This window comes from Procambarus clarkii, chromosome 31, assembly GCF_040958095.1.
Source record: "Procambarus clarkii isolate CNS0578487 chromosome 31, FALCON_Pclarkii_2.0, whole genome shotgun sequence".
Taxonomy (NCBI): Eukaryota; Metazoa; Arthropoda; class Malacostraca; order Decapoda; family Cambaridae; genus Procambarus; species Procambarus clarkii.
In genome coordinates this window covers 26,516,056-26,530,320 of record NC_091180.1, presented here as the reverse complement: position 1 = coordinate 26,530,320, position 14,265 = coordinate 26,516,056, and the positions used below count along the sequence as shown (strand labels likewise).

Genomic DNA, 14,265 nt, shown 5'->3' with positions numbered 1-14,265 from the left:
AGCGGTAGTGTAGAGAGCAGAGTTGGAGCTGCGTCAGGTAACGTAGCGGTAGTGTAGAGAGCAGAGTTGGAGCTACGGCAGGTAACGCAGCGGTAGTGTAGAGAGCAGAGTTGGAGCTGCGTCAGGTAACGTAGCGGTAGTGTAGAGAGCAGAGTTGGAGCTACGGCAGGTAACGCAGCGGTAGTGTAGAGAGCAGAGTTGGAGCTACGGCAGGTAACGCAGCAGTAGTGTAGAGAGCAGAGTTGGAGCTACATCAGGTAACGCAGCGGTAGTGTAGAGAGCAGAGTTGGAGCTACGGCAGGTAACGCAGCGGTAGTGTAGAGAGCAGAGTTGGACCTGAGTTGGACCTACGTAGAGTTGTTCAACAGTCATATGGTCCACACAGTCTGGCCAACACCGAAAAGGTCCCGGGTTCGATTCTCATAGGTGGACAGACGCTTGAGCACGTTTCCTCTCATGTAATGCTCCTGTTTACGTAGCTGTAAATAAGTATCGAGGAGCTAGTAAACTGTTGTGGATAGGCTTAGGGAAGCCTCTATAAGCCCAAGAGGCTTCCTGACCCTGACAACGCGAAAGCAAAAGCCACTGACATGTGTGTTCCTTATGTTTCAGGTGTGGAGGCCTACTACAGACACATTGCAGCGGCCCTCTCGCAGCGCCCAGCTGTCCCGCCTCCTCGCCCATTTCTCCCCCACTCCCTCTCTCAGCCCTCCCCTCTCTCCGCCCTCTCACAAGCCTCTCCCCTCTCCTCCCTCACCTCCCACTACTACTCCACTCTCGCCTCCTCCATCTCCTCCACCGCCTCGTCAGTGCCCAATCCACCTCTGTCGCCGCCCACCACCAACGCCTCGCCCACCCAGTCTTCCGTCCCAAGCCCGACCAGCCCACCCACTCCGCCCTCTCCGTCTGACCTCCAAGAGCGACATCAGCCCTGAAATTTTGAGGTTCAAGCGTCCGCTCTCAATGAAGACTCCCAAAAGGCAGCTTTTTCCTGATACATTATAGGAACCTGGAGATTGTCACCCACTAAGACAGGTGGGAGTCTATAGTCCTCGGCATCTATGACTCTCAGGAAGACTCGACGCACGAACCTAGACTCTTGGATGGTATAATAAGGCTCTTGGTATACAATACAAGAGATGAACTTAAATATAATGCCAGTTCCGTTACTGGCAATGCACTACTGTAGTTACTTCGCATTCTACCGTCAATCCCGGGTTCGCTGTTGGAGATCCGTTTTATTTAAAGTGGTGAATTAGGTGTCCCTCACTCCTGTTGTCAACGGCACTTTGATTCAATTTGCATTCTAAGTAGACTCAAAGTGATGGTGTACTCAAGTAATATTTATTTGGCTTGAAAGAGAGAGCGTGTTGACCTGTCAGAAGACAGAGAAATCCTCTAAATATTACCAGTGGAACAACGTAGAAGAGCAACGGGCTCACTATAGCCTGTGCTACTTGGAGCTTTTTGTTCCAGGTAGCGAATCTTTAACAACAACAACAGCAACGTAGAACAGCAGGTCATATCACAAAGGACTTGTGTCATGTATGTTAGTTTTTGTGATGGTGGACAAACGTGTTGTGTTCAGTGTTGAGATTTTTGTGTTACTCGCTTGACCTGTGTGTGTATTGTGTTAGTTGTTAATATGAATTATAATCAGTAGTTTTTGATGTTAAACGTTAAAACACATCTTTGTTTCGGACAGATAATTATGTGAATGAGTGTGACTGCAAGTGTGGTGAGAGGGGGGAGGGGGGGATAGGTTGTACACGTGTGTGTCTGCAAGTTCAATTCAAGTTCAACTAAGTTTATTGAGACAAGAAAAAATAATACGTCTCAAAGGGATAGAGTAGCTTAGGCTGTTTCTACCCCCAAAGTGTGTTTGCAAACATTTATCAAACAACTCTTCTTTAGGCTACGCTTGCCCAAGCTGCGACCGACCCCACGCACACATTCCTCAACATCAACTTACTATGTAACCAAAAACTGTTTTTCTTGAATATAAATTAGCGTATACTATAATTTTGAGTATAATAAGACCTATAAGGTTAGGTTAGATTAGATGTTTTGATTCTGCAGACGATGAGTCACAACAACGGGGATGAAGATATGATGACTAACCCACACCAGAAGATGAGGAGACGACGACGTTTCGGTCCGTCGTGGACCATTATCAAGTCGGTCACACACGATAATGGTCCAGGATGGACCGAAACGTCGTCGTCCCTTCACCTTCTAGTGTGTGGTCTGGTCTACATATGCAGTACATGGATAAAGCATTTTAAAAGGTATTTAAAATATAGGAAAAAAAAACGATGCGCAAATCAAGAAAAGTTCGAACGTTATCATTGGAGAGCTGCGCTCAAATTATTTTTCATTGGCAAACAGGGTGTTTGCAATTCAATTTCTTTCTTAATTATGCACCCCATACCCATCCCGTGGGCGGTGGTGTAAAGGGTTACAGAGGCACATAATCGGTTCAGGAACTGAACCCCATAGTTCGTTTAGCTAAGCAAGTAACAATCTTTTGAAGCTAGTTACACAATTATTAATGTTATATATACATGTACATATATATACACTCATTTACACAAATATATATACACATCGATAATCTTTTGTATCACAAGTGATTCAACAAGAGGCTCACAAGTCACTATACAAGGCACAGGGTGTTTGCGAATGAAAATTTATCGCATCAGGCTTGGATACTCATGTGCATGGGAAATAGGCTTACAGGTTCCAGAAGTTGAGAGGAAATGTCAATACTGTGGAGAAATGCCCGACAGACCACTGTAACATTATCTAACACAGTGCACAGTTACAAACCCATTAAGATTTCAACTTAGATTCAACAAAGCAGTTGTTAAACACATGTGGCAAAATCTTTCTTGAGCGACCATACGAGTCATAAATACTTATACGTAAAACAGAAACAAGCAACACTTAGTGGACTAGCCAGAGGCTTAGGGGCCCGCGCAGGAATATTCCTGAAAAAAACTAAAACGCCTAACCTAACCTATTCCAAGCCTAGCAATGCGCACACTTTTAACATACAAAACCATTTATATATTTTTTTAATAAAAGATTACGTTAAAACTGATAAATGTGCCTTTGTGGTCGGGTGAAATTTGAACGAGTCAGCCTAAGAACGCAACGGGCGTCTGGATGCGCGAGCGCAGGAATGATAGTGTTTACATTACGTTGAACGCATGAACGCATGATAATATTGCAGCAAAGTAACGTAAAATCAAAACACAAATACAAATTAAAAAAACAAATACCAATTCAAACTGAACATGTAAAAACACAACACAGAACATGTAAACACAGCATAAACAAAACTTGTAAACACAGCACAAGAACTTCCTATTCCCTTAAAATATGAGGGCGCTAAACTGGTTGCATCATGATTGTAATGTTGCAATTCTGGTATTAGGATGTGAGTATGTTTATGGTTCACCCTGTGGTTTACTGTAAGCCTACCAAGGTTTCCCTGGGCCAGAATGGGACCGATAAATTGCCCAACTGCTAGGTACCTAATCAGTGCTAGGTGAACAGGCCTATCAGTTGAAAGGAAACGATGCTCAAATGCTTCTGTTCTGCGCGGGAATCGAACCTTGAACCTTTTGACTGTGACCGAACTGCGCTAACCACTTCGTCACATGTGTTATACGTCCGTATATGTCAAAAGTGTGTGCGTCATATGTATATATTTGTAAATGCATACGAGTCATGAGTGCGTGTATGGGCTATGAGTGTATGTGAGGCGCATGGACCAGGAATGTGAGTGTGTATTGTTTTCGAGTATGAGTGTGTATGGTTCTCGAGTATGAGTGTGTAGGGGTGACGAGTGTGAGCCCGTGTTGATCCTGAGGGTGAGTACAAGGGCTTTTGAAGTGATACGTCGTAATCAAAAGCCCAACAATACACCCCAGAGACATATGCCCTTTCCCCCAGCAAACACACCTGTTAGAAAGGGGGAGAGGAGTGAGCAGTGAGGGGAGAAGTGTGAGGTGAGCGGAGAGGGGTATGGGATGAGAGAATTGAGAGATGGCTGAGGAGAGTAGAGAGGAGTGAGAGGTGAAAAGATGATGGAGTGTGTTCAGTAGATATGTAAATAGCATCAAAATGTAATGGTCCAATATACATAATACTGTGACGCTTGCTATTTTATTATCCTAATGCATAACTTGAGATATGTACAGTACAAACATTTATATACACAGAATTCACATGTATACATACCCATACAATTTAGTTTCATCAATATATTTACATTTGTCTGTTCGAGGCTGGAGTCCAGACGCTTGAAGCTAGCCTCACCAAACTTTGCAGGGTGAAAGGTCTGGGGTAAAGGACGGCCATAGACTGGTCGGGGTCGGCCCTATTGGTCCTATCAAGAGGGAACAGGGCTTAATTGTGACCCCCTCCCTCCCTCACCTAATCGGCGAAAGGTGGCTAGCCGTCCCTAGATTTCTTTAATTTTTCGAGCACGGGGGAAGTTTTACCCTCACATAGCTATAGTTCTGACAGTACCCCCCTTCATATAGTCTAGGGCAGATGTACATAAATGTGTTAATTATAATAAGAGAGGAGAGGGAACAGAGTACAAGGAGGGTGTTTGAAGAGAGGGAAGGAGGAGGAGGAGAAAGAGAGGGGTGTATATAGGTGAGAGAGGGGTGAAGATTGGGAGGAGAGGTGGGGAATGTTGGAGGAGAAAGGTGGAGATGGAGGGAGACAGGAAGAGAGCGGGGAAAGTGAAACATAGACCACAATATATAGTGAAACAAAAAGGGAAGAATTCAAATACACATGATTTGTTCTTGTAATTTCTCATTTGAGTCTCAAAAGACCCCCACTTTTGTGGTGGGAAGGTTAGGGGCTTTTGTTTTTTAGCGAGAGAAAACCATAATTCAGGGAGAGTTTCCTTGGTAACCGGCCCCTTTTAACAGCTAAGTGGGTGTCGGGCCACTAATGCGACCGGCAGGGGAAAAAATAGGGAAAATAAAATAGCAAAAAACCATGGAGGAATTAGGGGGAAAAATTTTGTTTCAGTTTCTAGTTATTTTAGGTATTCTTTGAGACTTACTGTCTAGACTTGGTGTTGGTGTTTGGGCTGTGTTTTTTCGTGTTTGGGTTGTGCTTTCACGTGTTTATAGTGTGTTTATTGACCTGTGTTTGGGCTGTTTACTGAACTGTGTTGGCTTTGTGTTTATTGGGCTGTGTTATCTGACTGAGTTGTTTGGGCTGAGTTTAGTGACTTGTGTTTGGTTTGGGCTTACTAACTTATGTTTGGATGGTGTTTAGGAACCTTTGTTTAGGTTGTACTGCAATTTCAAATTACTTCCCCATTAGCATAGCAATTTACAGAATTGTATTCAAGCAGCATAGTCAATTTATAATTAATGTTAAAGGGGGGACTTAAAACTATCTCTTCACTGATACAAGTGTCATAGACAGCTAAAACATGCTTTTTAGTATCTGGACATGGGTGGATCGGGATTGGCATCAGTGAAGCGAGTAGTACTTGACATGGTGCCAAAGCGACCCCAACGACAAATTTTGTAAGTATATTAACTCGATTTTGAATTTTTTTTTTCTTCATGCTATATTATAAAACATTATGACGAAATATGATATTATAAGAATATTATATAACATCATTAAAAAAATATTACTTTGCGTGTAAAAGCCTGTGATATATGTTTATGACATCAGCATCAAGTATCCTACTGCCATCATTCTTGCAATCCCCCCTTCCCAAACACCCACTAGCTGCCTGCCAAGTTAACCAGCCATGTCTTGAACCCATGTACACACATGTTTCCTACACCTGCTTCATAGTGACACACATGCTACATACTGGCAAGAGAGAGACAGATATAGACATAGGCAGAGACAGAAAAGGGATACCTGGAGGGTGTTCAGAGAGTTCTTCTACTCCCCGAGCCCGGCCTGGGACCAGGCTCGACTTGTGATAACCTGGTCCAACAAGCTGTTGTGCGAAGCGCCCCGCAGGCCCACATATCCACTACAACCCGATTGGTTCGGCGCTTAATTCTTCCAGGAACCTATCTAATTGCTTTTTGAAGGCGTCTGATGTTCATGCAGTGCTCTCTGATTGTGCTGATGGCACCTCTACTCCTCACTGGTTGCATTCTGCATTTCCTTCCGTATCTTTCGTTCCATCATGTTGTCATTCAACTGTTCAAATTGGAAATGTACTGACATACGTTGGGATGTCGTTATCGCTATATTTCAAAAATTTCTTCAACTCGTGTGTGGTGGAATGATGCTGGGTTGACATGGATACCGGGTTGACATGGATATCGAGTTGACATGGATACCGGGTTGACATGGGTAACGTATCTACAAGTTTACAACCGCAGCTTCAGGTAAGACTTACAGTAGAGGCAGGTGAGTTTAACTAGTTATAAAACATGCAAGTCTCACTTGAGAAAAACAATTGTGTATGTGAAGTAATTACTGCCTAGAGCCCTCCTAAGCATCCTATGAGAAGCTCAATCGCCCCAGTTCACGAGAGTTGGAACACCCGCTGCCTCTTCCCATTCTCCGGAAGCCCTATCCGGAGCCAAAGCGAACGCCCGGACACAGAAGGGATAGGGGGGCCAGGCCAGGATTCTGGATAGGGTAGTGGTGGTGGGAAGTGCCTCTAATGACGCCCTTCCCGGCTCATTACCCCGGCTCGCTAATTGCCAACTATCATTAATTACCAAGCAGTTTGGGGGAGTTGGGATAAGACCAATATGGAAGACCGAAGACATTACCTCTAGCACTAACTGCAGGAATTTTTGCCGAAGACTTCCAGAGTTCCGCCAGCTCCGCCCTGCCTTGTTCCCGGGTAGTTGGTAATGCGAGTTTAATTACCGCTAATTGCACTACGTCGCCATTATTAGTTCGCTAGTGTGGCCTCAGGGACTCTAATAACAGTATAATGCCTCCCATGAAGACAAAAAATGGCCTCTATTAAAAAAATAACGCTCTTGGCTCCACCAATGTCTACATGGCGTGATCATCCTCATGTTTACCCGTGTTTACACTTGTATACATGTGTTTACACTTGTTTACATTATGAAAATGGGGCACTCAGTCCAATTACTTTTAATTTTGTATATAGCTACATATAAGAGGTTAAGTATGCTTGTAAGGCTTTCGTCCCCTGACGCTGGGTCACGAGGCTGTCAGGAAGCCTAGTGAGTTAAAATGCAACTTATGTAAGCCCATAAGTTGAATAATGAGTCATCGGAACAGGTGTTAAGGACTCAGGGCTAAAGTAGCGGGTACTAAGGGCCAGAGGAGCAGGAGTTAAGGGCTCAAGGCCAAAGGAACAGGGATTAAGGGCTCAGGGACAGACGAGCTAGTCCCTGAGGGACTTGAGGAGTGGGGGGTGGGGGTTAAGGGCTTAAGAGACAGAAGAACAGGTCTTAAGACCTAAGGGATACGTAAAGAGCCCTTATCTTACATATCAAATAAATTAATATGTATATATACAAGAGTTCTTACATTCTTGTACAGCCATTAGCACGCATAGCGTTTCGGACAAGTTCTTAATCCTAATATTCCTCGGAATACGACCCGCCAAATCGTATAACAACCAGGTACCTATTTTACTATTGTGTAAACAAATGCTAAAGTTAAGGATTTGCGCCAAGTAAATCTAGTTTATATAGCAGCTACCTTACCCTGTCAAAGTAGGAGAAACATAGATGTATATGTGTGTGTATATGTATATATATGTATGTGTATATATTTGTATATATATACGTATGTATGTATGTATACAGGATATGTGTAAGCTGGTCAGAATTTGTATTTCACTTTTGTAAACGCACATTAATGACAGTATGTAAAAAGACTTTATGTAGCACAGACGTAAATCTGTGTATTTATGTATAGCATTTTATAAGCACTGCAATCACGTTCTTTTGTTTATTGTTCAATAAATCCCTGAACTATATGTTTAACAGATCTCTCACCCTGTCCATGGAGGACAGAAGAAAATGTATATATGCTGCTTAGCATGGTAAATGTCTGGCCACGTCTGTGGTAGAAAATAATAATAATAAAACTACATTGATGGGTGTAAGTCTGTCGACGGTATAGGCTACCTTGTAGTCTTTCCTGGTTGCCTCTCACAATACCCTCATGACCCTGAGTTATTTAACCCTATGCAGTGGTAGTCGAAATTCAACGTTGACTGTTTGAACAGAAATATTTGCAAATTTGTAGACGCTACGAGAATTGGGCGGGAAATAAATTCAGTGGATTTAAAATCCCTTCAAGACGATCTAGATAGGCTTTTAAAATGGTCGAAAGATTAGCAGATGCAATTTTATGTTGACAAATGTAAGGTCATGAGGCGAGGTAAAGTAAAGTAAAGTAAAATTTATTCAGGAAAGTACATACATAGTTGTTTTACAAACATAATGTTGGATTTATAGAAAGAGCTAGTACATACAATACCTAAAGCCACTAGTGCGCATAGCGTATGATGACAGTTACTAGATATCAACTGGACAGTATTGAAATTGGGAATTCTGACTGCCAAAAAGATCTGAGGGTCATGATTAGTAGGAATTCAAAGCCAAAAAATCAATTGCATAATTGTTTGGAATAAGGATACTGGAATTGATTTCTAACAGGTTCCATCTAGTTAGGCTGCCATTTAGATCATGCTGTTTAATTTTGGTCGCTGTGTTATAGAATTGATATAAATTCACTTGAACGCGTTCAGCGAAAGATGCCAAAGGAATTAGATGATCCCAGGAAATAGAAACTTTTCAAGTGAAGAAAGACTGAAAAAGCTTAATTTATATTCTCTACAAAAGGTGAATAGCTAGCGGTAACATGACTGAGGTATACAAGTAGATGAATGGCCATAACAAAGAGGTTATTAATAAGATCTTAAATAAATCAATACAAAATAAGACACGAAACAGTTGACAAAATTGGAGAACTTTATATTTAGGAAAGACCTGGGAGTTTTTAGTGTGGAAACATTGTTGTTGATTTGTAGAACACTACTGAGTAACGCATAGACGTGAGATCACTTTATTTCAATAAGCTAGGCTTGGCTTGGAATCATTCATATCTGTTGCTTTTAAAATTTGCTTCTTATGGATCCAATAGTCCTTCTGCAGTTTCCTTAATTCCTATAATTAACACTAAAATTGCTGAATGGGTCATTGATGGGGTCGGCCGCACGTTGTTGGAACACCTGAGCAGATGTTGCCATCGTCCCGCAAGTGCAAATAATTGCCAACAAAACCCAAACAAACTTAACCTAACCTAGATATAACTACACGAAAACCACAATATATATATATATATATATATATATATATGTCGTACCTAATAGCCAGAACGCACTTCTCAGCCTACTATTCAAGGCCCGATTTGCCTAATAAGCCAAGTTTTCATGAATTAATGTTTTTTCGTCTACCTAACCTACCTAACCTAACCTAACCTAGCTTTTTTTGGCTACCTAACCTAACCTTACATATAAATATAGGTTAGGTTAGGTTAGGTAGGGTTGGTTAGGTTCGGTCATATATCTACGTTAATTTTACCTCCAATAAAAAAAAATTGACCTCATACATAGAGAAAAGGGTTGCTTTATCATTTCATAAGAAAAAAATTATAGTAAATATATTAATTCAGGAAAACTTGGCTTATTAGGCAAATCGGGCCTTGAATAGTAGGCTGAGAAGTGAGTTCTGGCTACTAGGTACGACATATATATATATATATATATATATATATATATATATATATATATATATATATATATATATATATATATATATATATATGTCGTACCTAGTAGCCAGAACGCACTTCTCAGCCTACTATGCAAGGCCAAATTTGCCTAATAAGCCAAGTTTTCCTGAATTAATATATTTTCTCTAATTTTTTTCTTATGAAATGATAAAGCTACCCATTTCATTATGTAGGAGGTCAATTTTTTTTAATTGGAGTTAAAATTAACGTAGATATATGACCGAACCTAACCAACCCTACCTAACCTAACCTAACCTATCTTTATAGGTTAGGTTTGGTTGGGTAGCCCAAAAAGTTAGGTTAGGTTAGGTTAGGTAGGTTAGATAGTGGAAAAACAATTAATTCATGAAAACTTGGCTTATTAGGCAAATTTGGCCTTGCATAGTAGGCTGAGAAGTGCGTTCTGGCTACTAGGTACGACATATATATATATATATATATATATATATATATATATATATATATATATATATATATGTCGTACCTAGTAGCCAGAACTCACTTTTTGGCCTACAATGCAAGGCCCGATTTGCCTAATAAGCCAAGTTTTCATGAATTAATATATTTTTTCTAATTTTTTTCTTATGAAATGATAAAGCTACCCATTTCATTATGTATGAGGTCAATTTTTTTTTATTGGAGTTAAAATTAACGTAAATATATGACCGAACCTAACCAACCCTACCTAACCTAACCTAACCTATCTTTATAGGTTAGGTTTGGTTTGGTAGCCGAAAAAGGTAGGTTAGGTTAGGTTAGGTAGGTTAGGTAGTCGAAAAACAATTAATTCTTGAAAACTTGGCTTATTAGGCAAAACGGGCCTTGAATAGTAGGCTGAGAAGTGCGTTCTGGCTACTAGGTACGACATATATATATATATATATATATATATATATATATATATATATGTCGTACCTAGTAGCCAGAACTCACTTCTCAGCCTACTATTCAAGGCCCGATTTGCCTAATAAGCCAAGTTTTCCTGAATTAATATATTTACTATAATTTTTTTCTTATGAAATGATAAAGCAACCCTTTTCTCTATGTATGAGGTCAATTTTTTTTTATTGGAGTTAAAATTAACGTAGATATATGACCGAACCTAACCAACCCTACCTAACCTAACCTAACCTATATTTATAGGTAAGGTTAGGTTAGATAGCCAAAAAAAGCTAGGTTAGGTTAGGTTAGGTAGGTTAGGTAGACGAAAAAACATTAATTCATGAAAACTTGGCTTATTAGGCAAATCGGGCCTTGAATAGTAGGCTGAGAAGTGCGTTCTGGCTATTAGGTACGACATATATATATATATATATATATATATATATATATATATATATATATATATATATATATATATATATATATATGTCGTACCTAGTAGCCAGAACTCACTTCTCAGCCTACTATTCAAGGCCCGATTTGCCTAATAAGCCAAGTTTCCCTGAATTAATATATTTACTATAATTTTTTTCTTATGAAATGATAAAGCAACCCTTTTCTCTATGTATGAGGTCAATTTTTTTTTATTGGAGTTAAAATTAACGTAGATATATGACCGAACCTAACCAACCCTACCTAACCTAACCTAACCTATATTTATAGGTAAGGTTAGGTTAGGTAGCCAAAAAAAGCTAGGTTAGGTTAGGTTAGGTAGGTTAGGTAGACAAAAAAACATTAATTCATGAAAACTTGGCTTATTAGGCAAATCGGGCCTTGAATAGTAGGCTGAGAAGTGCGTTCTGGCTATTAGGTACGACATATATATATATATATATATATATATATATATATATATATATATATATATATATATATATATATATATATGTCGTACCTAGTAGCCAGAACGCAATTATCTGCCTACTATGCAAGACCCGATTTGCCTAATAAGCCAAGTTTTCTTGAATTAATATATTTTCTCTAATTTTTTTATTATTAAATGATAAAGCTACCCATTTCATTATGTATGAGGTCAATTTTTTTTGTATTTGAGTAAAAATTAACATAGATATATGACCGAACCTAACCAACCCTACCTAACCTAACCTAACCTATCTTTATAGGTTAGGTTTGGTTTGGTAGCCGAAAAAGGTAGGTTAGGTTAGGTTAGGTAGGTTAGGTAGTCGAAAAACAATTAATTCTTGAAAACTTGGCTTATTAGGCAAAACGGGCCTTGAATAGTAGGCTGAGAAGTGCGTTCTGGCTACTAGGTACGACATATATATATATATATATATATATATATATATATATATATATGTCGTACCTAGTAGCCAGAACTCACTTCTCAGCCTACTATTCAAGGCCCGATTTGCCTAATAAGCCAAGTTTTCCTGAATTAATATATTTACTATAATTTTTTTCTTATGAAATGATAAAGCAACCCTTTTCTCTATGTATGAGGTCAATTTTTTTTTATTGGAGTTAAAATTAACGTAGATATATGACCGAACCTAACCAACCCTACCTAACCTAACCTAACCTATATTTATAGGTAAGGTTAGGTTAGATAGCCAAAAAAAGCTAGGTTAGGTTAGGTTAGGTAGGTTAGGTAGACGAAAAAACATTAATTCATGAAAACTTGGCTTATTAGGCAAATCGGGCCTTGAATAGTAGGCTGAGAAGTGCGTTCTGGCTATTAGGTACGACATATATATATATATATATATATATATATATATATATATATATATATATATATATATATATGTCGTACCTAGTAGCCAGAACTCACTTCTCAGCCTACTATTCAAGGCCCGATTTGCCTAATAAGCCAAGTTTTCCTGAATTAATATATTTACTATAATTTTCTTCTTATGAAATGATAAAGCAACCCTTTTCTCTATGTATGAGGTCAATTTTTTTTTATTGGAGTTAAAATTAACGTAGATATATGACCGAACCTAACCAACCCTACCTAACCTAACCTAACCTATATTTATAGGTAAGGTTAGGTTAGGTAGCCAAAAAAAGCTAGGTTAGGTTAGGTTAGGTAGGTTAGGTAGACGAAAAAACATTAATTCATGAAAACTTGGCTTATTAGGCAAATCGGGCCTTGAATAGTAGGCTGAGAAGTGCGTTCTGGCTATTAGGTACGACATATATATATATATATATATATGTCGTACCTAGTAGCCAGAACTCACTTCTCAGCCTACTATTCAAGGCCCGATTTGCCTAATAAGCCAAGTTTCCCTGAATTAATATATTTACTATAATTTTTTTCTTATGAAATGATAAAGCAACCCTTTTCTCTATGTATGAGGTCAATTTTTTTTTATTGGAGTTAAAATTAACGTAGATATATGACCGAACCTAACCAACCCTACCTAACCTAACCTAACCTATATTTATAGGTAAGGTTAGGTTAGGTAGCCAAAAAAAGCTAGGTTAGGTTAGGTTAGGTAGGTTAGGTAGACAAAAAAACATTAATTCATGAAAACTTGGCTTATTAGGCAAATCGGGCCTTGAATAGTAGGCTGAGAAGTGCGTTCTGGCTATTAGGTACGACATATATATATATATATATATATATATATATATATATATATATATATATATATATATATATATATATATATATATGTCGTACCTAGTAGCCAGAACGCAATTATCTGCCTACTATGCAAGACCCGATTTGCCTAATAAGCCAAGTTTTCTTGAATTAATATATTTTCTCTAATTTTTTTATTATTAAATGATAAAGCTACCCATTTCATTATGTATGAGGTCAATTTTTTTTGTATTTGAGTAAAAATTAACATAGATATATGACCGAACCTAACCAACCCTACCTAACCTAACCTAACCTATAAAGAGAGGTTAGGTTAGGTTAGGTAACCGAAAAAGTTAGGTTAGGTTAGGTTAGGTAGGTTAGGTAGTCGAAAAAACATTAATTCATGAAAACTTGGCATATTAGGCAAATCGGGCCTTGCATAGTAGGATGAGAAGTGCGTTCTGGCTACTAGGTACGACATATATATATATATATATATATATATATATATATATATATATATATATATATATATATATATATATATATATATATATATATATATATATATATATATATATATATATATATATTTAACAATATTTATATATATATATATATATATTTATGAAGACACCGCTTTTGAGCGTTGACATCCCAGCTGAAACACAAACAGGGAGACGGACGAGTTGACATTTTCTCCATTTTTGTCCCTCATTATCAGTCTTTCTGAGACAGTGTAGTGCATAGTGACGCTTCCTCAGCCGTGGTGTATTTTTCTTAACATTTCATCCCAACACAATGCTTAAACGGTGTCAATTTAGCGCAAAGTGAAAGATAACATTCCCGTGTTTCTGGGACGTGGTAGAGAAGTGGAACTGTAAAGTGTTATGTTACGTTACACCTGGTTGATGAGTTAGGGCGCTAATGACCTGGGGCCAGATTCACGAAGAACTTACGCA

The 14,265-nt window shown here is 38.7% G+C and overlaps 1 protein-coding gene across 1 annotated transcript in view; it reads left to right on the top strand.

Moving 5' to 3' along the window:
* The window catches only part of LOC123758961 (homeobox protein ceh-30), a 58,340-nt gene extending 54,252 nt beyond the window's left edge, over positions 1–4,088 (top strand). Inside the window, exon 4 of the mRNA XM_045743725.2 lies at positions 613–4,088. Coding sequence (XP_045599681.2) covers positions 613–935 — 323 coding nt within the window. The 3' untranslated portion in view covers positions 936–4,088. The remainder of the gene's footprint in view (positions 1–612) is intronic.
* The last annotated feature ends 10,177 nt before the right edge of the window (positions 4,089–14,265 follow it).